General features: G+C 49.8%; 3 protein-coding genes across 7 annotated transcripts; 1 reads left to right on the top strand and 2 right to left on the bottom strand.

Moving 5' to 3' along the window:
* Positions 1–3099: 3099 nt before the first annotated feature.
* Positions 3100–8734, bottom strand: MTFMT (mitochondrial methionyl-tRNA formyltransferase). The gene is given in 10 exon segments (XM_068695176.1): positions 3100–3384; positions 3386–3552; positions 3826–3908; positions 4566–4647; positions 4747–4838; positions 5376–5451; positions 5996–6098; positions 7128–7250; positions 7662–7874; positions 8501–8734. Coding segments are annotated over 10 exon segments (1176 nt in total). The 5' UTR covers positions 8707–8734; the 3' UTR covers positions 3100–3353.
* A 4093-nt stretch (positions 8735–12827) lies between these two features.
* Positions 12828–19738, top strand: SLC51B (SLC51 subunit beta). The gene is made up of 6 exons (XM_068695189.1): positions 12828–13046; positions 16508–16608; positions 16923–17300; positions 17424–17567; positions 18211–18301; positions 19064–19738. Exons 2-6 carry the CDS (start codon positions 16569–16571, stop codon positions 19281–19283), a joined length of 873 nt encoding a protein of 290 aa, XP_068551290.1. The 5' UTR covers positions 12828–13046; positions 16508–16568; the 3' UTR covers positions 19284–19738.
* Positions 19349–25699, bottom strand: RASL12 (RAS like family 12). 5 transcript variants are annotated; one of them, XM_068695186.1, is made up of 6 exons: positions 24892–25588; positions 23927–24043; positions 23203–23259; positions 21797–21870; positions 21531–21721; positions 19349–20945 (listed from the first exon to the last, which is right to left on the bottom strand). In XM_068695186.1, the coding sequence occupies exons 2-6, from the start codon at positions 24033–24035 to the stop codon at positions 20561–20563; spliced, it is 816 nt and encodes a 271-aa protein (XP_068551287.1). In that variant the 5' UTR covers positions 24036–24043; positions 24892–25588; the 3' UTR covers positions 19349–20560. The 5 variants fall into 5 exon arrangements, with proteins under 5 accessions (XP_068551287.1, XP_068551285.1, XP_068551288.1 ...); XM_068695184.1 differs by lacking the exon at positions 24892–25588 and adding an exon at positions 24705–24885; XM_068695187.1 differs by lacking the exon at positions 24892–25588 and adding an exon at positions 24237–24837.
* Between the last annotated feature and the right edge of the window lie 21 nt (positions 25700–25720).

Consider the following 25720-nt stretch of genomic DNA (forward strand, 5'->3'; position numbering starts at 1 on the left):
CTGCCCATCCATCAAACAGCAAGAAGCTCTCCAAGTTTCCCCAAACAGTTCCCCACTGCAGCTAAACGCCGACTTGGAGAAACAAATTTCTCTGCGCTGAGTCCCTGAGCTCTCAGAGGAGGCTGCTGGCAGAGCGCATTGGATGCAAAGCAAGACAGAGGTTTCCAACGTAGGCACGGACGTGCTATTAAGAGAAAACCAGCCAAAAAACACCACTCGGTGCTAACACTTCTTCACCACTGATAAGTCACCACGCCAAAGGCATCAAGAGTTTTTTTTCCTAGGAGAAAAGCTACAACAGATCCTAGCGTCCACCCCTCGCACAAGTTTTATGCTGTAGTGAGTTCTGACTTCCAGCTCCTTGGCGCTGTGTTTATGGTCAGTGCTCTGCAGTGTCCCCTCTGCAACCTGAAACCTCAGGCACACTCCCACATATCAAAGGAGAGCATCAGCCCCAGGAATGCAGGGAGGCTGTAACTCAGCTCCTCCCTGTGCATTAACTTTCAGACCACCAACCTCGAGAAGCAGTCTGGAGCAGGAGACCTGGCTCCTAAACATCAGTAAGTTTGGGGCTAATGGCACAGAAACTTCCATTAAGGTTACTTGGTTTCCAACCCTGATGACCTATCCCTCCCCTTGTTTTTAAGAAAGGGAAAATTCTGCCTCCCAGAAGCTACCAGGCTGTCAGCAGTTCGGATAAACACAAGAAGTGAGATTCCCATCTAGCCTCAACCTTCACATTATTCATGGATTTTACAAACAACAATTTTAAGTCTTGAGTATTCCTTTGATTAATCACCTACACTTTTTGAAATTTATTCAGCAGAAGACAGGAATAAAGTTTCCAAGGAAGCAGGGGGAGTAGTAGGGTTTGGTTATAGAACAGATGCATCCAACTGCTAGTCATCAGCATGCTAGGAAACATCATTCCCCTTAACATTCACTTGAAATTCAAGATGAAATCATCCCCATCCAACACCAGAACCCTTCTGGTATCCAAAAGTTTTGCAGTTCTACCAGCAATTTGGCTTCACTGATCTTAAACTGAGCCGTAGCGGATGTTGGGTCTATGAATACCTCTGCTATGTTTCCTCTCTCTGAGAGGAGGACAGCTGTTTTATTTCATTAGTATCACTTTCCAATTGCTAGGGTGGCTGTGCTTGACCTCAGCAGTGGTCCTGGGGATTGAATCACCCTGCCTATGTTCCAGAGCCAACCTTGACATGCTATTCCACACCTCATCAGTGAATGCCCCATTTTTGTTTTGTCTGTTCTGCAAAAATAATCAGATTTTCATTACCTACTGGGTTAAATCCCTACAGAGCTAGGTGAAGGCAAAGTTTCCAGAGAGATATTTTGGCTAACAGCTGCCTGGGGAACACCAATTCCCTTTAAAGCTTCTCTACCATGTCAAAAATAGCACGTCAAAGATTTCCTCCATAAAAATAAATTAATCTTAGTCTCTTTTCCTCCATAAAAACAACCGGGGTAAAGCCATGCACATTTGAGCTAGGACAATTAACTGTTAAGCTACGAGGAACTGCTTAATCTTTGAAAACCTCTTGTATAGAAAAGAACTCTGAGAAAATTAAATTAAAAAGCTATAGGTATCCTGGCTACCTCACTGTTTAGGAATTATTTGATATCAAACAACTGGCTGAAGACATTCTGAATCAGATTTTTCAAGATCTTTTGCCGAGCTGATCTTCTTTTTCCCCTTAAGAGATGCAGTGAGCCCCATCTAGTGGGTTTCTGAGTGCATGCCACCTCAAACTCCCTGTAAAACACAAACTCTTCACTGTCGGCATGTGCTTTAGAACTGAAATTACCACCTGCCACCAGTGACTAACAGCAGCAGATCTCACATGAGGCATAATCTAAAATTGTTGGCAAGAGACGTACAAATTGCCCTACAGATTATCCCCGATGCTAACATGTAAGACACTGCTAGGTGGAAACTGATATTCCAGCTACCAGCATTAATGCCACCCAGCAATAACATTGCTTTGCTCCATGTCACTTTGGAAATGCATGCAAAGCTACACGGTGCACACCACTCTGATCAAAGGGTTTTGCTCTCCGAATAATTTCAACACTGCACAAGAGTGGAATGGTATTTTTGGTAAATTCTGAAGTGATTTCAGAGGATCTTTCTTTGGACCCACACTGGGATACAGATAAAGCTTTGCTATTTTGATGCCAGAGCAGGTTCAGAAACAGGAAAGGACACGAGTAAGTCACAAGAACTTCCAAAGAAATTTCTCAAAAGTTTTAAAATTACTGCAGCATAAGTTGCACCCTTGAATCTGTGGTCAGAGACAAAGGGGCTTTCTGTAGAGAATTCCAACTCCCACCTTACTGCTGTTTCCAGCTTTTGACTCGCATTTACAGGCACGGGTTTCTTGGAGGATCACGCGTTCCAGAAAACCTGTCAGAGGCAGATTAATTGTTGAACCAATGGCAATGAAAGAGGAATACTGCAGCATCTGCTTTAACAGATGCTTCTTCAGAAACATTTTAATCCATGTTATATAACAACTTTTTTTTTTTAGATTTGGTTTCTTTCTGAATGAGTCACACTTAAGCATGTCAAGTTCCTGTCACCTTGATGAATTCAACATGACTTTAGTTTAACTTTCAGACATGAGTGTTTGAAAAGACACGAATCCCCTGAAATATCTAAAGAGCCAGAAGTACATGCAAAAGAGGGCATGTCCTGTAATTATTGTTTTTTCTTTTTAGGCTTACAGAATTTCTGTGACAACATGAAGCTAAGAAAAGGGAATAAATTGAGCAAATAATGCTGCAGCAGCTCTTAAGACCTATCTGGTCTGTAGATTAGTTCTACAATCTATCTGGTCTGGTTCAATAGAAAAAAAATGAACGGTTGATCACATGGAATATGAGACTTCCCAGAAAATCCCACCTAGCAAACAGAACGGACAGAGGCATATAACCAACTCTACACTGCTCCAAATATGATTTAGCAACGAAACAAGCTTCTGTTCCGAGAACCTTGCTTTTGTGAAACTAAATATTAAGACAGGGATTTTAATATTTCTAGATTAAGGTAACCGTGCACAGCTTGCCCAAAATAAATTGAAAGCACTGTATAAAAATAAATTTATTACCCAACAGCACAAACAGAAATTTATTCAGTCTTCAACGTTCAGAGATCCTCTTCCTTAATGGGGAAAAAGAAATGAACATCCTCAGCACCATGATGAAAACATGCAGATGACGTCATGTCAAACATTCTGGGGAGGAAAACCCTAAACCAAGTTAAACACTACAGCTGGGTATTGAAATATTTTTATATTACTATTAACTTAAAGACATCTTTTAAGATACATCTATTGTTTTATATCCTGCACCAGTATTTTGCTCTTTGAGAGTCTTTTTTGCTGGGCTAAGTCTGAGTGTTTGAAATCTGCATTCCTGATGAACAGCTCTCGAGCTCTGCTGGAACCAGGAGTGCATGTACCCATTGTAGAAGTCAACTGCTCTAAGCTTCTTCTTCAGCACGACTGTTTTGATTCCAACCCAGCCTTCCTAAAAATAAAAACAGAAGTGTTTAAGTATGATAATCTTTAACTCACCACACTGACTTACTGAACACATTTTATTTATTTTCATCAAGTTCATGTTGTGAGTCAGAATTCTCACTTGCAAACAAAAAGACTTTGAGGAAATTAAAAGTTCTTTGTGGCATCAAATAAAAAGAATGATGCTAAGCTAAACTAGTTCAGTGAATAACAACAGACAATTAAAAGCTAAGCTACATAAAAACATTAAAAACCTCATATAAAACAAACAGAAGCCTACCTTGCAACGAGCTATCAGTGTTTGGGACGCTTTATGGTACAGCAGTGAACCAGGAACAGCTTCATCGTCATTTAATACTTGGTCTAAAAGCAAAGCAAGATCATCTTGCATATTTATATAAACAAGCAAAAAGTTTGAAACACGCCTCTTTTAAGCAGAATTACCCTGAATTACTATTTTGCTTGAAAATACTTTATTGTATTCTGTGTTTTATTAGACAGAAATGAGCTGGAAAGCATCAGAACAGTCATTCTCAAGCACTGCTCCCTGTCTCATCCACAAGTAGCCAAACATCTGTGTGTTTGGCACAGCACTCAGAGCACACAAGGCTCTCAGACTCACCGGCGACTACAGAAAATGGTTTAAGTGCAGTACACACAGGGATAGCTTTCCTCTTGAGAGATCCACAATGGCATTAGAAGAGGATCTCTCAACTCATTATAGGATTAAAATCCTCAAATATCAGGATTCACAGGACTATGCCTGCTGTTCACTCAACATCATCACAAAGCAGGACTGTCCTTAAAATTCATCTTATGCTTGTATTTGTGCTCAGAAACTTGCAGGAATCTGAGCACATGTGAAACTTAGTTCTACTGGAGTTCCAGGAAGCAGTATCTGTTTAGTACAACTGTGTACAATGTACAAAATTGTACAAGATTGTACTAACAATCTGTACAAAGCTAATGCTTACAAAGACACAAGAATTTAACTTTACAGATTAAATTAAGAGTACATACCAGCAAAACCAGGAATATTATCCACTTCCACAAAATCCATAAGCTTAACAGGACTACCCTTCCAGAGTGTCTGCAAAGGAAACTGGAAACAGAAGCAACTTGAGTTTCAGCCATCAGTTAAAATATCCGAAACTCAGATCTGCTGGAGGACAGAAAAGGGGTTACAAAAATCCACTCTTACCATGCTTCCTATGGCACGATGCAGCCGAATTACTTGTGCAGCTGTTTGCTCTTCCCATTTGATACAACTCTTAGCTACAGATACTTTAGGAGCTAGAAGAATAAGAAATGAAAAGATTTAGTACTTTGTTTTGCATCTTTTGGCACACCAATAGCTGTACTGATTTCATCCTGGTAAATGGAAGGTTCACTGTCTAGCCCTAAGTACTTTACAAGCTCTTTTCTCCATTTGTTGTCTGTAACAACCCAGGTTGTCTTACTTATCTTTTATTCCCAGTTGCCCTCTTAAGTACACAGTGCATACTCAATACATATTTACAAGCACAGCTGAGCACTTTTGTTGGCATTACAAACACAAAGAGTAATAAATCAGATCAGATTTCATGCCATTGCTAGAGATTTGATGTTGCACTTGAAACATCTGGGAAAGAACAACAAACACTGATGTAGCAAATTTGAAGAATTCTGAGGGGAGTTTCCCTCTGACTAAGCCAGAGGTAGCAGCGGGAAGATCATACTGAGAAAAGTATCCAAACAAATAAAACCCAGTCTAGCAGGAATAATCAGTTCTTCAGCTATAAAAGAAAAAAAAAAAATGAACAAGTTGTATTAGATAAAATGTGTACCTACCAAATGTTACTCCTTCTTTTGGTTGTTCTTTTTTATTTTCTAAGCTTTCAGGCAAGTGTTTCAAAACTGACAGGAGCTGCAAAATATTTTTTGTACAGAATTTTAGCAAATACAAATACAGTATTTAATTTTTCATCAGTAAAACTTCCTCATAAGATAAAGGAAAATTTCTAAGGAAAATTGTGTCGCTATACTCACAAGCCTTACATAATATAAACAAACACAGTAAATACATTATTTCTACTCAATCACAATTAAATAAACAAATATTCTTTTCTGGATGATCAGCAGTCTGATGTTAACCCTAGAACAGCATGGAAGCTGATACTTAAGCTGAAAAACACAGATATTTGTTTCAATAAAAGAAGCAACTACAGTTTTTCCACACAAAGCATGCAAGTTCCTCACTTATTAGAAGAGCAACACACAGGACCATTACCAATGGCTCTTCACATATCACTCAGCTTTCCTCTTACTACAAGAAAGAGCTCACAAACACTGATTTTCAGATCACTCTCCTCCTAACAATTACAGTCAATGCAGAACAAGAAAAATACTAGGTTACAAATGTTAAAAGCAAAGTATTAATCAGAAGTGACAAGTAGCTTGCATGACTTTACCATGTTTGCACCCATTTTTGCTAGTATCTCTTCCAACTCCTTTGTAGTACAGTGGGGAGGAACAGCAAACTCTTCTTGCTTAATAATTGGACCTACATCAAACCTACAAGGCAGAAAACATGCAAGTGTACTGCAGGAAAAAACTCTATTAACAGGTCAAAAGCATACGTTAAATACATTAACTCAGTTACCCGTTACCTTTTGTTCATCTATTTGACAGTGCAAGAAAACTAAATTTTAATATTTGGCCCAACATGACAAAAGCGGGAAAAGAAAAACTGGATACATCTTATATAGGTAAGCAATACTCAAGTTTCAACAAAACAAAGTTTACAGTTCACAAGTACAAAACTTCAAAAGAAACAACCTGAGATATTTAGGAAGAATTTTTCACACTTCTCTGAGATCTACTGTTAGTCAAGAATCTAACAAAGAAAAGATCAAGCTATGACAACGTGTTTCTACAAGCCATCCAAGCGAGAGTTTGTGCTAAAGCTAAAAACAGATGATACCTCCCTCATCCCTTGGCAAGCAGTTTATTGCTCTCTCTTACAATCACATGTTATGGGCAACTCTGAAGTCTGAAAACTCACTCTTTTCTGTAATATCACACCAAATTGTTAATCCAGCTGTGTGACTATCTGTTCTGTGTCTGCTCCCTGTAATAATGCTAAAAGTTAGAGAACACAGAGAACAGGCTGGGATTGCTGCTGCTGGCAACAATCTAAACAGGCTGAAGGTACTACCAGAACTGCTACATGCTGCTACAATAAAAAGATAAATCCTTTTATTATTTACATTATTATACTTTGCTTTATTCCTGAAATAAGCTAAAGACACAGCTTTAATATTGAAGCAAGATTACTGGGAATCAATTTCTACAAAAAAGCAGCATTTTGCCTGGCGTGACTACTGAGTATTTCCATCAATAAAAAAAAAAAAGCCTTTAATACAGCAGTCTGGAGTACAAATCATGAACTCATTAAATACCGTATTTGTGGGAAATCTGATACGGTCAGATTAAAATTTCCAATATTCAAGTTTGAAACCCTTCAACACATATATTTTAAAGAAACTATCGATTACACAGAACAGCAGCAGCGAGTTGTTTTGAGAAGCACGTCTAACATACCTCTTTGGTCTGATTTCCATAATTGTCACCCCAGTCACTTTGTCACCATGAAGAATCGTGTGGACTATCGGTGCAGGACCACGCCATCGCGGGAGAAAGCTGGGATGGACATTCAGCACGCCACTGAAATGGAGTATTTTAAAGTTAGAATAGGAACAGAACTGAAACGTATACAAATGGGTGTGCAGCACTGATTACACTGAGGCTACCTTTGGAATTATCTACTGAGACTTTCTGACATGTTACTGGTTTAAATATATACTTAAAGGAAAATTCACACTATATAATCTTCAGCTTCTCAGTGAATACAGAAAGGGAGATGAGAGGGAAAGAAAGGTAAATGTATTACGCTGAATGTCTCCATAGCTCTCCATCAACACAGAGACAGAAGCAGGACTCAGGCTAAGCAGATAACCGTCGGGAAGAAGCTCACCTTGCCTGCTACAAATCCTGGGCACTGATTACAGTGACATTCAAAAGTGGAGCCTGTTTTTTCTAATGAATCAGTGGCAGATGTCTTGTCAACCCACTTACTATGGGAACTGCAGAATAAGGTCCTCACTTAGGAGCCGTCCAAAGGATGCCACCACACCAACATCAAACTGCCCCACAGGCCCCGTGTGCGGCCACTCGTGAACAGGCAGCTGGAGCTCCTGGGCACAGCTCTTCACGGGCAGGCCTCTGGGCAGGCGGGAGGGCATGGTCACCACCTCCAACCTGGACACGAGCAAGTCCTCGCTGGGCTCCCTGAGGTGGACAAAGCACTGAAGGACTCATGCAGGCAGAGCTAAGGAGAGACAAAGGCTGGCTCACACCCACCCCTTGCTGCAGTCCGTTTCCACAATGCCCACCTCTTCAAGTCCTACCCACTAGATGGTCCCCAGCCCCCTCAACACCCCAGCTTCCCTTTTCAATCCCAAACCCTCTCAATCCCAAACCCCATCCCCAATCCCCACAATCCTCACCCCCCACTCCAAACCCTGTCCCCTTACCATCCCTGCTTCTTCTCCACGGTCCCACACGTATCTCCACGGTCCCTATCCCACCCCATGGCGCCTCCCCTCCCTTCCACACCAACCCACGGGCCCTGCCCTCCCCCAGCACCCCCTGAACCCCATCCCTGCCCCTCCCCCGACCCCCTCAGCCTCTTCCCTTCCCCATCCCTTCCACCCCCAGCCCTTCCTCGTTCCCCTCACCCCCAACCCTCTCCCAACCCTACCTCCCCTCACCCCCAGCCTTCCCCCATTCCCCTCAGTGCCCCCCCCCATCCCTCACCCTCCCTCACCCTCCCTCACCCCCTTTCCCCCAGTCCCTCCCCACACCCCCCCCCTCAATGGCGGCAGCCAGGACACCGGGCGCTACCCGAGCGGTACCTGGCGGCCTGCAGGGCTCTCAGGGCGGTGACGGCGAAGCGGTCGGTGCCGAAGAAGAGCACCCTCCATGGCGGCTCCCTCCGGGCCCCGCCGCCCGCCGCCTTCAGCCCCTCACGCCAGGCCCGCAGCAGCCGGCCCCGCATGGCGGCGCTTCCGGCGCCTGGAGGGGGCGTCACGACATGGCGCTGCTGAGGCGGGGCCGCCATGGCGGGGCGGGGGGGAGGGCTGTCAGCTTTAGGTGCCGCCTCCACGCCTCGGGGTTTTATTGTGAAATCACCGAGCCATTAGGGTTGGGAAATCGCTTCAGGATCAGCTGGTTCAGCTACCAGTGTCGCCCACTAAACCGTGTCCCCAAGCACCACGTCCAAGCTTGGACACCCCCAGGGATGGTGACTCCACCACCTCCCTGCACAACCTGTTATCACAGAATCACACAGAATTTCTAGGTTGGAAGAGACCTCAAGATCATCGAGTCCAACCTCTGACCTAACGCTAACAGTCCCCACTAAACCATATCCCTAAGCTCTCCGTTCTGACCACTGAGGATGAATTTGTCCTAATTTCCACCCTGGCACACCTTGAGGCCATTCCCTGTAGTCCTATCAGTGGTTATCTGTGAGAAGAGGCCGACCCCCAGCTCCCCACACCTCCCTTTCAGGTCACTGCAGAGAGCAATGAGCTCTGCCCTCGGCCTCCCCTAGACCGAACACCCCCAGTTCCCTCAGCTGCTCCTCACAGGACTGGTGTCCCAGGCACTGCACCAACTTCGTAACCCATTTCTGGACACATTTCTGATACTGCTTGGCATCAGTGCTGAGTTAACACAAAGAAATATCCAGGCAAAAAGGGGTGCTGACACTGCATACTGCAGAGCCACTGGTTCTTCCCTTTCTCCAACGCAGATGGGCAGCTGCAGTGTTAATTTCTGTGGCTGGCCCAGCAGACAGCTTTGTTTTAACAGCGATTATAATTTGAAGAATGTTTTCTTGTAAGTCATGAGGTCAGGATAATCACTTGAAGAACTGTCTTCTCCCATAACATAAGAAACAAAATATTTTATCGTTCTGCTGAGGACATTCTTTTCCCCCATGGGAAGATGGTTTATTTGTGTGGACGTTCATTTAGTGTAAATTACACACGCAATTCCCTATACATCTAAATGACGACATAGCCTAGTGCCTTTGACATTAGGCATTTCTCAAACAGAGTACGTGAGAATATGGGAACAATTTATATATGCCAGTGAAAACATGTAAATTATGTGAAAATAAGAGGACAGTTCATGTCAGGAGGATGCACCGGGGAAGGATCATTAAGGAACGTGAGATTTCGTGCCACATTAAATAGCACTATGTGTTTTTACTCCCTCTTTCTTATCTGTTTGGCCGTCATCAGGGCTTTTTCCCCTCTGACACAGAGTGTGCCTCCATCTCCACTGGTAGAAACATAGGAGAACTGATGGGAAAGTGTAAATGAGAAAGGTAATAAAAGAGCCAAACAATCCTAAATGTGGTGATTATGTCCCATACATTCCAAGAAAAGGAGAATATTAAATACCAAGATAATTTCACAGTTGAGTGTCAACGCATAAAGATCAATTGCTCCAAAAAGCTTAATTCTCTGTTATTAGTGGAGCCCCATGAAAATCCTCAGTTCTGTAACATCCAGGCCACTCTGTGCAATTCCAGTCAGCTCATGTCAGGGTGTATATGTTTCTGGGGAAAAAAAAAAAAAAAAAGATAAACACGAGGGGAACAAGGATGCAGGAATGGCTTCTGTTCAAGAAGAGATTACAGTAACCAGCATATTTCTGCTTGCAAAACAGACGTGAGGAGAAGGGCAGGCTGGGAGCCTGTCTGATCATTAATAGTATGGGGCTGGTAAACAAGGAACAGTTAGTTGTTGGACAAAACTAAGAGATTGCAAGAAGTATTATCAGACACTTACTGCTATCAGGCTCCACAAGAGAGGAAGTAGTGTTTCACACAGTGTGTAATTTGACCACATAATTATCTCAGATGCTGAAAATATTCATGGTTTCCAAAAGCAGAGGGAGCAATTCAGGAAAGAATTGGCTGATGGACGTGGCTAGATGTGCAGCGGCTGGCTTAAATGTGAAGCAAAGGCTGATGGTGTGGGAGAACATTGCTTGTTCTCATCACTAGCATTACGCCCTTGCATGGACTAAACTGAAGAAAATGTTCTGTGTGGTGCAGGAAAATATCAGCTGAGATCTTGGGTGAAACCCTGGATTTATCACCAACACTTCGTGGCCTTCAGAACGGCCAGGAACATACCACACATGTTTAGAAGGCACAAGCACCGTCCAAAAGCTGGCAGTTTAAACCCAGCACTCAAGTGCTGCTCAGTATTAATATTTTGCTCTTAGATCCAAGCACACGAAAAGTGAAAAGTGCCAGTGGCACATCTGCACTGTGTAAGGAGCTTTGCCTTCTATCTGAACAGAAGTGAGGTGAACTTAAGCCTTGGAGAGGTATTCTCAGTTCTGTCTGTAGTTAAGGCTCCTGGAAATACTTCAAGTCCATGCTGGGCTTCTGCCAGGCTTACTCATGAAATAATTAATATTTCATTTGCATTACATTTATGAAGTGGACTTAAATTCACTCTAACATAACTTAATCCCAAGTAAATCATCCTCAGCTCTGATGCAACCATATAATTCAAACAGACTATTGTTGTTCTATGCCTTGTCCACAGTGTACATGACATTTAACTAAAGATTTGTCTGGGTGCATTTTTTACAGCAGGGAAAGCAATAAATTATTAAAAAAAAAAAAAAAAAAAAAAAAAGAAAAAAAAGAAAAAGAAAAAGAAAGAGAAAAAGAAAAAAAAAAAGTGAAAAAAAAAAAAGAAAAAGAAAAAAAGAAAAGCAGCTTTCCTGCTGGATTTGAACTCTGCTTTTGTACATGGAAAAAAAAATACTCTGAATGTTTAGTTATTCTGTAACCAGGCATTTCGGGTCAAAGACACAGAAGGGATCAAAAAAGATAAGCAAAATTAAAATGTCAAGGTCAAAGGAGTTCTTCCTATGAGTAGTAAAGACAAATCTTAGGAGGAAGCAGAACACAAATCAACGTCCTATCTACACTTTGCTTCCTAGCCAAAGACACTGAAAGTGTCTCCAAGAAGTAAAGAGATATCTCTCATTAAAGAGTGCCAGTGTTGTCAGGGGAAGCTTGAAATAAAACACTCACGCTGGTTGCTGAAAAGATTGCTTCTGAGCAGCACCGAGGCAGGACGGTGCCCAGACTTTTAAGTCAAGCTATGTAGGAACCTGGGATGAAAGGGGACCTGCTGGGGCTTTTCAGTCCTGTGCTGGTCCAGCCCCTTCTTTGCCGTGGTTAGCTTCTCCATCCTTCTCCTTGGAGACTGCGTTACACTGGCCAGGTGTATTTTTAAATGACCCAAAATGAAATGAGGAGGGAAGAGAGCATGATTTGCAGCGTGGTGTGCTGTCCATCCTCATTTCCCAGAGGATGTGTCTCCAAGTGTGAGCTCTGACCTGAGCCCTGCCAGGCTGACACTGACCAGCAAAACCCTTCTGTCTCTGGGTGACATTGCACAGGGGCAGCCAGGGGAAGCTCTGAGTTGGATATAGAGTGGGATTCAAAAGATTAATCAGTCTGGAGCAGGGCTGCAATGCCGAAGGCACTTTATTTCAAGCTGGAAAACACCAAGAACAGGGTGAACATGTGGAGACTCCCCTTAAGCTGAAGCTAAGCAGTGCTAGCTGTGTGCACAAAGCCATCACTGAGAGGGATCCAGCTTGGATATCCATGGATCAGGAAGCGCACCAAGACTGTATTGAAAATGAATCCTCTTCCCCAAACGTGTCTGGCACAGAAAGACACCACACCAGCCTTCTCGAGCTGCAAAGCCTCTTGGCAGTCTGTTAACTTGGCCAACTCAGATGCCCGTTACCTTTAACACAGATGGCACAATCTCTGATGGGTGCTTTGCGTTTGTCTGCAAAACCAGGCACTCTTTAAGATGCTCCGAGCTCCTTAGAATGACCATTCAATTTAAAAAAAAAAATAAAAAATAAAAAAAAAAAAAAAAGGGCGATTGCCTGCTTATCAGGACACATTTCCTTTATGCAGTGAGGACGGAGCCAGGCAGAACGAACACTATCCCTTATTTTAACCCCTGGGGTAACTTATTACAGCGCCATTTTACTCGGCGTGCTCTTTTAATACTGATAATGCCAATAGCTTGAGCAAATAAACTGCAAGTTTCCTACGGTTCATTCTTTGGGAAAAGGTCGTTCACCCCGTGCTGTAAATGGACCCACTAAAGAGGTGTGTTTTTTTTTTCAGGGACCGGAGCAAACCTCACCTGTTGGACTAGCCTTCACGCATGACTCAGGAGCAGAGTGAATCACAGCCCGGAGCACTCGGAGAGGAGGAGGACGGGCAACCTGGTCACCGTAGGAAGGCGCTGACGGGTGCTCGGGGCAGACGTCTTCAGGCGGCAGGGCTCGCAGAAGAAATGTAGCTGCCCCTCTCCTGGGAACTGTGTGTTTCTGGTGAGTTAGCTGGGATTAGCTGACATTCCTGGTGCGCTAGCTGGTGGGTTAATTTATAGCTACTGTTAATGGGTTCGTTTCTTTTGGTTAGGAAGCTCAGCTCCTCAAAATTTTAAGTCAAGGCTGCGTGACATATTTAAGACGAGAATGAATGGGAAGGGAGAAGCAGGCTGGGATAACTCCTGCATATAAACAGCCTGGAAATACCTAATGTAACTTAGATTTGCTTTTAACTTTGGGGTTTACAAAGGTTGAAAAATACTTCTGTCCGCTTTCTTGTTTCAATATTTTAAATGCTAAGCATTTGTAGTGTGTTCTTTAAGTGAACTCAGTCCTCAATGTACCTTTACATACACAAACCTGTCCATCTGTGTCTCCACGGTGTGACACTGTCCTGTATGAATCCCAAAGACAGGGCATCCCACTGGGATGGTGTATTTGGAGTAACTGGCACATTCTAACACAGTCAGTTAAGATAATTATCAGAGAGACAGCCTGGAGGGCAAGAGGACAGTAATTTACAAAGACTGGGACACCATAAGCATGAAATGTAATGAGTACAGAGTAGGAGGACCAGCAGGACGTTGTCATCCTACCAGAGGCTGTGCTTCATCATCTTTCCAGATTTTTTTTTTTTCCATCTTAGTAGTAAGAAGCAGTCTCTTGCCATTCTTCTATATTTTCTTGAGGCATCATAGGATGCCACCAAATTCCACAGATCCTGGTTTTGAACAGGAGGATTTGGGATGGCTGTGGCGAGTAACTCCATTTATGAAATACATGCAGCATAGAGCTGCAGCTTGCATGTCAACATCCCATTTGAAAAAAGAAAAAAAAAAAAAGAGAAAAAAAAAGGATGACATTGTTTAGGAATGAATATAAACTCAAAATAGCATGGGCAAAATGCTTTCTTGAGAGCTACTGGCCTGTTTGTTCCTTCCACCTCCCATAATGCATGAACTTTCTCTTCTTTGACTTCTCCATGCTGTACCCAAGCTGGGAAGCACCCTCTGTCTTCACAGGGCTGAGGCTGAGAGACCAAATCCCATAGTTTAGAGATGTCTAAGGCCTGAATTTATGGGTTTGCCCCATCCAGCAGAGGCCAGAGTGCCTGCTGAGACATGGGCAGGGCAGCAGTGGCGAAGGCATCACCCTCTTACCTTGTGTCCTGGAGCAGTGCTCACCCAAGCTGGGATATGGAAAGCAGAGCAGCTCTTCAGGAAGGCAGGAGGAGATGACTTTAAAAGATCCAGACTCTCCAGTGGGTGCCCAGCCTTGTAGGACTCACTGTTACCTGGTCCCTACTGGAGAAATGGGTCAACCACACATGGAGGACCGGAGCGAGCTCTCCGCTGGGGTAGGCACACCGACCTGGGAGCACTTTGGGGAATGAAACCTCCAAAGTCGTTCGGTCAGCTCAACGTGGGTGTCAAAGATCCTTACAAAAACAGGATTCCTGTAAAGGCTTTTTCCTATATTTCCTATTAATACGAGATGGATATCCGTTCTGCCACTGTATTCCTCCTGAGGGGCTGCTTTTAGCAGTCCTCCCGTGTGTCCCTGCTGTGCACGACGGCGGCAGTGCAGATACCAGGAGGTAGCCTGCAGGTTGTGAAACACCTCAGGAGAAAACGAGCAACCTGCATGTCAAATGTTCTTGCTCGAGCAAATGATTAGACAGAAGCCTTGCACGGGAAGACTTTACACGTTCAAGTGGCACTTCTTATTAGGGTGTAGCAGACTTGGAAGTTGGTTTCATTGGCATCAGCACTTTATTTCCTCCTTGCTGTGGAGTGATCCATGTCAATAGGTAAAGCTTACCTGGACTGCAAGGTAATTGACGTACCTAACTGCGGGGAGCAGCTTTATTCATATTTTCTGAAATACGGAACCAAAGGGGGGCACGTGAGATATTCAGAGCCCTGTCCTCCAAGCATCGCTAACAGGCGGCTCTCTGGCAGGAGGGAGCAAGCCTGCATGCCTGGTTGGCTATAAAAAGTGAACTTTGAATTGTGAAGACATTGAGAAGGGGGGGTGGAAATAGTGGCAATCATTAGGTCTATAACCGATAGGATGAACGCTTGGCTGAGGAGTCAGCAGGAGTGTTATTGACACGCCTGGCGCCGCGGAACATGCTCGCGAGCGATTTCCAGGGAACAGTTTTAGGCAGTGCGGGGCCACGCTACGAATGAGAATGAAAGTTGTAAGTGTCAGGCAGTCACACAGGTCTTGGTCTTCATATAATAATTAATCGCCTGTGGGGTCGGCGTGGTGTTCACCTGCGAGCGGGTGACGGTTCAGATGAGGCCAGCGAGCAGTGACAGCAGCTCTGCTCTCTGGTGGCTGAGCAGTGGGCTGGGTAGGTCCAACCTCACGGTCACAAGGTAGCTTGCAGTGGACGATTTTCCTCGTCCCTGAGCCCATTCCTTCCCTTGGCAGTCATTATTCCTCCAGGGAACACCCAGTCATCAGTGCTGGCCCCTGCTGAGAGCCTGTGCTCAAGCCTCTCCCACCCACAAGTAGCTCGGCTCGGGGACCACCAGCTGGGCGGCCACATATTGGGGTTCAGGTGTCAAAACGCCTATGCCCAAGCTGTTATTTTAGGGGTAATGTGGATGTAGCTGCCCGAGCTCAGTTGGCCTTGCCTGCGTCATGCACTGGGAGGGCAGCGCTGGGGGGACGGGGCCAGGGGGGCTGGGAAGCCCTCTGCTCTGCTCAGGTCCTTCCAAAGGAGGCTGAGGAATTGAGTTGGACAAGCAGCTATAAAAGCTGGACTGATGCCATTGACAAATGAGGGACTAAAGGTCAAGGAGGAGCTTTCTGCTTCCCTGAGGGATGGGAGATACCTTTGCCTCAACGGCAAGCTGGCTTGTCCTCCTCTTGGAGCTGAGCCCTCTGCTTCCTCGTCTCCACACCCTTGTTCTGCCATCCCCGGGCCGTCAGCAGATCATCACTGCCCACAAAATGCGTATTCTCTGGGATCATGGCAGGGGAGCGAGGAAGGAGCCAGGTTATTTGGGGAGGGGCTGGCTCTAGCACCAAGCTCCCACCTGTACAGGGGCACCCAGGCGAGGGGTCCCACCCCAGCCCTGTGCCAGACCCCAGTGGCTCCCAGAGCCTCTGCCTGTGTCTGCACCCCATCCTGGCAGCAAAAACTCACATCTGCAGAAGGAAAGAGATGGCCCAGCTGCACAGGGACATCAGGTCCCCTGTCTGAATACAAAGCTGGAGCAGGGAGGGGCATCAGCACGAGCACAGGGTTGTTTAGAAGATCGTCGCTTCTAGCTGTACTCTTGTCTCATCTGTAGACACCAGAAAAGGAACATGCTGGCTCACTCTCTCCACTCCCTCTGCATGATAACGTCAGGGCTCCCACTGATAAAACCCGTGGCACTGCACAGGGGGAGCTACAGGAAGGTACTGTGAGGTTGTTCCTCCCCTCTCACCTCTCTCTTTCCCAGGCATCCGCACACTGAACGAACGCTGGTGAAGCCGTGATCCATCCGAGCTGCACGTACAAATATGAAGATACTCTGGATAATCCCCTTTTTCCTGCTGCAAGGTAAAGGCTTAGAGGACAGCGGTGTGGGTGAAGGCAGCGACACGTGCCAAGGCTGAGCCTCTTCACAGATTCTCACCCACTCTGAGCTCAGCAGGGGCCACGGCACAGCATTGTGTGCAGGGCAGGCTCACAGGAGCTGGAGGCACACACGTGAGAGTCAGCAGCAGCCTGACCATGGGGGCAGCTGCACCCTGAGCCTTAGCTCACAGCAGTATTGCAACCTCTTTGACACCAGGGGAGAACCTGATGGTCACGGAGGTGACACACTCGTGTTGTGACACGGTGGCCACACTCACGTTCTGGTTTCTTTGCAGACACGGAAGCTTTTCTGATGAAGAATGCCAAACTCAAGCTGTGTTTACAAGCCAGCCTGGCGGACGAGAGTTTACAGCTGGAGAACTGTGACCCAAAGTCAGATTTGCAGCAGTGGTCTTGGCAGGGTGATTCCTTGAAGAATCAGGGCACGCAGAGCTGCCTCTCTGTGCTGGGGGACAGCGGGGTGCAGACAAGCCCCTGTGACAACACAGCTTCCACGGGCTGGGACTGCTCCAACTCATTGCTCTCCCCTCTGGGCAGCAGCCAGAGCTACCTGGTGGCGAGCAGGAAAGGAGTTAGCCTCGATAACGTGCGAGGCCTCAAGGCTCAGTGGTGGCAAGATGTCACGGAGGGGAACGTCTGCAAGGAGAAAGCAGGTGAGTGCTGCCCACCAGGTCCCGGTGGTGCATCTGCACGTGCCAGGGAAGGTGGGAGGGCAGAGTCAGCGTCTTTCATTGCAGTGAAAGACCTCTGTATCTCTCTGTTCTTCTCCTCCACAGCCAGGGCAGTGCAGGACAGCTACTTCTACGCAGCCCTCACCAGCACGCAGGTGTACGACCACACAGCGTATAACTCCACCCTGGTGGCGGGTATGGATCCAGAAGAGCTGAACAATCTGCTGTGGTTCTTCCGCACAGAAGACCGTAAGTCCTGCTGATGTTCCTGGGCTGAGTCCGAACAGAAATGCACAGCCCTTGGCTGGGAACCCTCCTGCCTAGCAGAGGTGCCTGAGGGAATTATCTGAGGAGGTTTTTTACCCCAGGTGTATAAACCCTCGGCCTCACCTCCCAGAGAAGCAGGCCGTGGGTGAAGTCAGGCCTGGGGTTTTGCTGTGGTAGGGTCTTCTCCCAGAGAGGGCTTCAGCCTCTTTCCAGGCATGTGCTGCCAAAAGAGCAAAGGTCTGAGATCACCAGTGATTTTGGCAGGGTGACGGGAGCAGATCGATATGAGCGGGTCAGCGCCACGAGGGTCAACTTCAAAGCCACAAAACTCAAGGACAGAGCATCTGCTGCCATCCGCGCTGCACATCCCGTATTCTGGGGCAAAATCCACCTTCCTGAGCGTGGCAGTGGTGAGAAAGGCTGCAGAGAGGAGGGGTTTTTAGAGCAGTGCTCGTGGTGGGGTGCTGCACATCTCGGCCTTGCTCCCACCCTCGGGCACAGCCTCACAGCTTTCAAAAGTGGAAAAGCCATGTGAGGCAGATTAATTAGCTTGGAAAGCACCTGGCTGGGCTCTGCAGACCCCTGCTCTGTGCATGCTAACGCTGCTTCTCCGTCCTTCCCCCAGCATCATCGTGGAATTACTCCGTCCTCGCGCTTTCCTTCGTGGCCACGATTTTGGGTCTTGTCCTCCTGGGCATTAACATTACACGAAACAGGTGAGTGAGGAAAATTCGGGGTGTGGTGGTGCACTAAGGACCTCAAACGGATGACATGGGGGGTTGGCTGGGCAGGAACAAGCACTGAGGGATGGAGAGAAGAGCAAAGACAAACTTCCTTTGACCCCTGCTTCACCGTAAAACCTTCCCTGCATTCCTGCTCTCCTCGTGTGCCACTCAGAACAAGCACCCTCACTTCTCTGTGCCCTGGATCCCCACCAGTAAAGCATGTGCAAAAGCACTGGCCAGCCCAAGAGAGGTTTTGGGAGGAAAACGCCACAAAATGTGTGTATTTGGGGTGCCCTCCCATAAATACAGGGGCACACAGGACCGAAGCAGAACTCCCCAGCCATCTGCAATCCCACAGTGCTTTCAGCCCTGCAGCTGAGGAGTAACTCGCTGCCTTCTGCAGCGAGAAGACACACGAGGGGCCGAGCTTTCACCCTGAGATAAGCCTAAAAGAGATGCTGCAGGTCTGCCCGGCCATCCTCTCATTTTAACGATGTCTCTCTGGGTGTCACTGCCTTGCTTTAAGTGGTGCGCTGTGCTCTCCAAGTGTAAACACTGGGGCTGTGTGTACTCAGACACTTCAGAGCACTTCGGTGACACAGCGTGGCTGGCAGCGCTTCCCCTGAGCAGCTAACGCCTTCCCGGGGCCAAGCACACAAAGGGATGGATGTAACAGCACCTCAGGCACGTGCCCCAAACGTGGGCTGAGCTCGCTGCTTCTCCCCTTATCTCCTTCTCACGCTTTCCCTGCAGGAAGAGGAAGATCCACATGTACAAAGAAGCAGTGCAAGCTGCCCAGCAAGCCGAGCTGGAAGCCAAGCAGGCCCTGATACCCGTGCAGGAGTACAGCCCAGGCAGCCCGCAGCCACGGGAGCCGGCGCTGCAGGAGGAGAGGGCAGGGGAGGTGCTGGTTCAGTGGAAGGACGGGACGGTCACCACGCTGTACAAGGAGAGCTCAGAGGATGCCATGTAACAGCAGCTGGGGGCCAAGCATTTATCCTCAAAGGAACGCAACAAAATGTCTCGATTCACACTGGAGATGGGGAAATTTAACAATGCAGTTTAGCCTGGGGAGGGGGAAAAAAAAGAAAAAAAGGAAAAAAAAAAGGGAAGCAGCAGAGCTGCATCAGCTGAAGTGGCTCTGGACTCTCAGAGCTGTGCTTCCCCCATTTTAGCTCCGTCTGGGTGCTCTTTACCTGCTGCTCTCAGCTGCCTCCAGGCTTCCCTCCCGCCAGCGTCGCCCCCTCGCCCAGATGCCGCCCTCCTGCGCTGGCACCAGGGGCTGGGGGCTGAGGCACCAGGGGCTGGGGGCTCGCCACGGTCAGCTGGGGAACAAGCCCTCAGGAAAACACCGACACCGAAGCAGAGGAGGGTTTGCTCTTTTCAAAAAGTCATCTTTATTAAAATATTTGCCAAAGTTGATCGAAATCCCCTATCGAATCTCTCTCTACGTCGCTAAGGTCGTATCTATATTATGTATATATGTACAAATGTCCAGGGGGGTGTTTCACTCTGCAGATCCGTGCAGCTCCAGGGAGAAGCAGAACATTTGTCCTGGTGCAGCAGATGAGCTCCAACACACAGCCCTTGGCCTGGGCACAGGTAGAGCCTGGTCACGGCGCACGGTGCTCTGTGTTAGGATTGTCTTCGCGCCCCTCACAGGGCACACGCAGAGGCCACGAAATAATTTAAGACATTTGGGAAGTCCATCACACCAGTCTTTTAAACAAAAAGCTTTTAGGAATGCGTCCTGGTCGGTGAAGCATCTCTCCGTGCAAAGCCTTTGAAAAGGAACACTGTCGTATAAAAGTTGGTTAAAAAAAGAAGCGATTTTGGTACGAGTTATTTCAATGCATGGGAATCAATTTTAGGACACCTGAGACCTTTGGTCGGCTGTAACATTATCCGCCACTTTCCCGTTCAGGTTAAAAAAGAAATTCCTCTTATTGCTCGGCGAGGGGACCTGTCAGGTGAAGGACACGGGCTCCTCTGTGCCTGGGGATTCCTTCCCCCTTCCTGGGCTCCCCACCTCTGCCTGATGGACTCCATCCAGCGAACGGCCCCGGGGCACAGCCCTCGCCCTCCCAGCGATGCTTCCCGGCCCCGGGAGGTGCCCAAATCCACAGATGCATCGCCCAGGCGGGGCTGTGCACGTGTCTACGGGACAAGGTCCCCGCTCCCGATGCTCCCAGCCCCTCGCAGAGCCGGGGGCCGGGGATCTCTCACCGCTCCCTTGCGCGGGGAAGCGCCTTAAAATATCTTGAAGCCTTTCAGCAAGGTGAGCGTGGGCGCTTTCCTCTTGCTCTGAGCCCGCGAGGACTTGACGGTGACCAGCTTGGCCTGGGCCACCGAGGGGATCTCCTTGTAGTTGACGGTGGAGAGGGTGTTGAGGGTGCAGCTGGCCAGCCCTTGCCGGGTGGCCAAGGTGGCCGGGGTGGCCACGTGCAGGCAGGGCCGCTCCTCGGCGATGAAGAGGGGCCGGAGGGGCTGGCTGCGCTCCGCCTCGCGCCGCACCTCCCGCACCGCCTCGTGGAAGACGTGCTGCACCGCCGCGAAGTCCTGGCACGCCGACACCTCGTAGAAAAGGCACCCGAATTTGCTGGCCAGCGACGTGCCTTCGGCTTTGGTCACCTGCCTGCGGAAGGGGACGGGGGACAATGTGCGCAGCCTCGCGCGGGGCGCTCGTCCTGGTGGTGTGATGGTGCGGGAAGGGGAGAGGGGCAAGTCCCCGTGTCTTGGGGCAAGCAGGGGACAAAAAGGTGTGCCAAGGGAGGATAAAGGGGGCTGGGGGTGATGGCAGGGCCAGCACATCCCTGTGGAAAGGGGACAGGGCAGGACCCAAGAGTGGGACCTTCTGGGGATGGCCAAATCAGGAAGTTTGAGTCGAAGGCAGGCAGGACACAAGCTCAGAGTGTCCCAGAGCAGCACAAACAGCCCGCAAGGAGCTGGAGCTCGAAGCCCAAAGCATGCTGACGCTGCCTCATGACACAGCTGAAAAAACATCCCACCGAAAGCAGGGGTGGGCTCCGTGCCAGCGCATCCCCCCGTGGGCGGCAGAGCCCGCCCCGGATACGCACGAGGATGCGACAAATGCCAACACGGGTGGAAATAACCACAAAAAAAAAAAAAAAAAATCCCAAACCCTCAAATCTGAGCTTTTCACCCATGTGGGAGGGATCCGTGAGCAATTCCCCAGCAGGATAAGAGGGGCTGTGGGTACCTGTACTGCTCCATGTCCAGCTTGTTGCCCAGCAGGAGCACGGGGCTCTCGTGCTGGCAGCCCCGCGCGTGCCGGGCGAGGACGTCGAGGTAGCGGCGGCAGCCCTCGAAGCTCTCCCTGTCGTCGATGCTGTAGACCACCAGGAAGGCGTTGGCCCAGCACAGGTAGCGCTCGCAGTTCCCAGGACCATCCTGGGGGCGAGAGGAGCGGGGTGAGAGCCGGCCCCGTGCAGCTGGAGGCACGGGGAGAGCTGCCCGGCCCCTCACCTGGTCGGCGGTGTCCATCACCTTCAGCAGCACCGGCTGCTGGTCCACCAGCTCCTCCGAGGTGTAGGTGTCCTCTGCAAGGGAAATGGGGCCGTGAGGATGGGATGGACGTTCCCCAACACCCAGCAAAGCCCTGGCTGGGTGGGATGTGGTGGGCAAAGCTCCTGGTGAGGAGCGTCCTCTCGCCTCGCTCCTTCCTACACGGGTGTTATTTGGGGTGGCCGGAGGTGGGCGCAGCGGTGATGCCGCTCGGCAAACCTGGTAGGGGGCAGCTTTCTCCTACTGCATGCAAAAAGTAAGATGGGACTGATTTATTTTTGCTCTTTAGGACCGAAACAGCTCAGCACCTTCTGCCCTCGTTTTGCTGGAAATTGGGTCCCCCTCCAGTCTCACACCAGCAGCATCCTCACCCCTCCGAGCCACAGCAGCCAAACCCTCCCTAACGCCCTCAGCTCCCTCCAGGGTTCACCCCCATGAGATTTCCCCAAAATCTGTGGTGGGTTGATCACCCCCTGTCCCCTCTGTGTGCTCCTATGGGGACGGGAGGAACCCCGGCACGGCCACCGTGGCTGCGCCCTGGCTCAGCCCTTATCTAAACACGACCCAGCGAGATAAAGCCCCTGCTGGGGGCTTGCCACGGAGCTGGCTTCTGAGAAATCAGGCAAAAGCAGCAGCTCCTTTCTTTAGGAACGGGTGCAGGGCTTTAGGAACAGGGGGGTTCCCATGGGGTGCCCCAGCTGGAAGCTGCCCTCTCCCGGCTAGGTCTTAGGGGATGTGTTTTGTGAAGGTTTTGCCATGGGAAGATGGCAGAACCGCCACAAAACCACAAACAAGATCTGAATAAAGGATTTTTCCTTCTTTCCTAAGAGTTACGAGGGGCTGGAGCTGGTTCCTGGACGGGGTCCATATCTCCCTAATGTCCCTGATAAATCATTTACAGTTCTTCACTGCGCACTGGAGGCAGGCCTAGGAAAATAGTTATTAATTACTCAAACGGAGCGGAAAAAAATGCCCAGACCCACTCACTGCACAGCACAGCCCCCGGGGACACCAGATCCTACACGTCCCCTTCTCCTGCAAAACACCCCAAAGAGTGAGCAGGAGGCACGGGTACCCCCAAAACCCCCCCAAAATGGGGTTTTGCCTCTGGCACGGGGATGCAAGGAGCTGATTTTCCCTGTGGGATGTGCCCACGGGGCGAGCACCGCTTTCACCGCTGTTTTTACAGGGTGGTTTGGGTCAAATCCAGCCCTTCTTTTGCTTTTCATGTCTTTATTTTTTATTTTTTTCTCTCCTTAAATGCCATATTCGTGGGAAATGTGGGAAGGGTGCTCTGCCGGAGCACAGCAGGGACATGCAGGGAAAAAAAACAGGGAGAGGAGAGAACCCCAGAGATGGTGCCTTACCCAGGTTGGGATCATACTCGCTGATGAACCTCTTGGTCAGAAACTTCACCGTCAGGGCTGCGGGATGGGAAGGGCTGGGTGAGGACAGCACGGTCACCCCTCGAAGCAGTGCCCCTTGTGCCCCCGTGGTGCCCCCACTCCGTCACCCCCCCTTCCCAGCCAAAATGTACCTCTTCTCCCCAAATCCTGCCCACCTTTCCCAGAAGAGCCTCGTGGATAATAAATAATAAAGCCATTCCGGGTTATTTTGGGAGGTTTTCGCACCCCTGGTGGGGCACGGGGAGGGTTTCTGGGCTCCGATGCTCGGGGACCCACGCAGTCCTCCCCAGCAGGACCCGCTCAGCCCCTGCCTGCTGGCCCCGATCTGCACAAGCAGAGATGCTGCTGCTACCCTAAACGTCTACAAATAACCCTAAAAAAACCCCCACAGGCATTGCATGCAAAGCAAACGAACCCAGCCACGGCCGTGGGCCCGACCCAAAAGGCTTTGACCCGCTCTGGGAAGATTGCAGAGAAACTTTTTCCTCTCCCAAACATGAGAAAAAAAAAATAAAAATAAAAAATTCTCAGGGCTGGTGCACAGCATCGGGGCAGGGATGCTGCAATGGGGCAGGAGCTGGGACAGCAGGGTGCAGGGAGCTGAAGCTGGGTGGGCACCCAAGGGTGCTGAAAAGCCCAGGGCAGCGTTGGGCAGCCCGGGGGGCGCGTGGGTGCCCGCTCTCACCTGACTTGCCGGCCCCTCGGCACCCCAGGATGGCCACGTTGCACTCGGCGAGGGGGCTCTGGGGCGGCCGCTCGGCTCCAGCCCGGGGCTTGCCAAACATCGAGGACATCCTGGGTCCTGCGGGAGAGAGCAGGGGGGACGTGGGGACCCTCACCCACCTCCCCGCCAGGCAGCGGGGACGCAGCCACTCTCGCCACCCGGCGAGGAGATGCGCTCGCCTCCAGCCACAGCCCCTGGAGCCAAAAATCAAGACAGGGACCCCCTTTTCCACCCTCTACCCGCGGAGAAAGAGAGGAAAGCAGCCTCCCACCTGTGCCTCCGAGGCTCGCCGGGTGCGTGGAGGCCACGGCGGGGCTGGGGGAGCAGCGGCCCCTGCGCCGCCCGCGCTCCCAATGAATGAGGCAGGAGGAGGCGAGCGCTGCTCCCACCGCTCGCGCCCCAGCCAAACTCCTTGTAAGGCAAGCTGCCGCGCCGGGGCCGGGCTGGACACGCGTCCCCAGCCGCCCCAAGGACTGTCCCCTTGGTGCAACGCCCCGGGGAGGGCAGCCCCACAGCCCCCCGGCAGCAGCAGGCTCCCCACTGGTGCCCAGTGGCGCTTGGCGGGGGAACCATCACCGGCATCGCCTCCATGGGACCCCCCCAGCTCAGCTCCCGGTGGCCACTTTTACACATCCCCTTCCCCAGCACCTCGCTGGGACCCTACAAGCCCAAAGCAGAGCCCGGCTCCCCCCCCCAGAGCCCTGCAGCACCCAAGCTGAGGCCGGCACACTCATTGCACCTCCCGCGGGCAGACGCAGCGCACGGGAGCGCGGTGCCAGCACGGCCGCCGTCCTCCCCGGCTCCTTCCCTGCAAGAAGCATTCGGGCACGGGCACCGCCTGCTGCTGGCAAGCTCAGCGGGGGAAAAAAAAAAAAATAATCTCCTTTTTCCACCCAAAAATACGCGATCCCAAGGGGAGGACTCACCGCCGCTGTTGACCGCGCCGAGCCATCAGCCCAACGGGCTCCAAAAGCGAGGAGGAGGAGGAGGAGGGAGCTGAAGTCAGCGTTGTCATGGCAATCGCAGCCATTTGGGATGGGGCTCAGCGCCCGGCACCCCCCCGGGCAGGATGCGGCCCCCCAGGGGGGTCGTGCAGGGGCTGGGGTCACCCTGGGGGGCGCGGGGGCTGCTGCGGCCATGCAGGGCTCTGTGCCGCTGGGATGATTGCCCGGTAGCGCATGGAGGATATTTTTAAACCCTCCCAAAATAGTTTGTGACCGTGGAAGCCCCTGCAAGCATCGCTGCTGTCCCAGGGGGGATGGACAAATGGATAGGGTCAGTCCCCCGTGGGAAGCGGAGTCCCTCCAGGGACTGATTTCGGTGGGATGGCAGCAACCCCCCTGCCCCAAATCGCCTTTGGGCACAGGTGGAGTGCGCTTCAAGGCATCAGAGCCAGATTATTTCTTTTTTTTTTTTTTTTTTTTTAAGCCATTCAAGATCTTCTGGCAGCGGTTGCCATAAAGCAGCCAGCTGTCGGGGTGCTGCGGAGCTTTGTCCTCTGCCCATGTGGGGACTTTGGGGGGAACCCAGTGGGGCCACGGCACTGCCACCCCCTGGCACCCCACTGCTCCATGCTGGGACACCCAAACCAGCCAGAATAAAGAGACCAAATGCCTCGGGGCAGGGCAGGCTGCTTGCCTTAAATTATGGCTCTGAAGTAATCAGGGGCTGCAGGTGGTGCCTGCCCTCCTCTGCACCCCGCAGCGGATGCGTAACGGGATTTCTAACCAGAAAAAGCTGTGAACAGCACGCAGA

This window comes from Anas acuta, chromosome 12 (genome assembly GCF_963932015.1).
Source record: "Anas acuta chromosome 12, bAnaAcu1.1, whole genome shotgun sequence".
In the NCBI taxonomy this organism is placed as follows: Eukaryota; Metazoa; Chordata; class Aves; order Anseriformes; family Anatidae; genus Anas; species Anas acuta.

Coding starts and splice junctions, on each gene's coding strand:
- RASL12 (XM_068695184.1), bottom strand. CDS start 24,786: ATGCTTCTTGCAGGGAAGGAGCCGGGGAGGACGGCGGCCGTGCTGGCA. Junction 24,044..24,704: donor GCTGCGTCTGCCCGCGGGAG/GTGCAATGAGTG, acceptor TCTCTCCCGCAG/GACCCAGGATGTCCTCGATG. Junction 20,946..21,530: donor CTGGACATGGAGCAGTACAG/GTACCCACAGCC, acceptor CCCCTTCCGCAG/GCAGGTGACCAAAGCCGAAG.
- SLC51B (XM_068695189.1), top strand. CDS start 16,569: ATGAAGATACTCTGGATAATCCCCTTTTTCCTGCTGCAAG. Junction 17,301..17,423: donor CGTCTGCAAGGAGAAAGCAG/GTGAGTGCTGCC, acceptor TCTCCTCCACAG/CCAGGGCAGTGCAGGACAGC. Junction 17,568..18,210: donor GTTCTTCCGCACAGAAGACC/GTAAGTCCTGCT, acceptor TCCTTCCCCCAG/CATCATCGTGGAATTACTCC.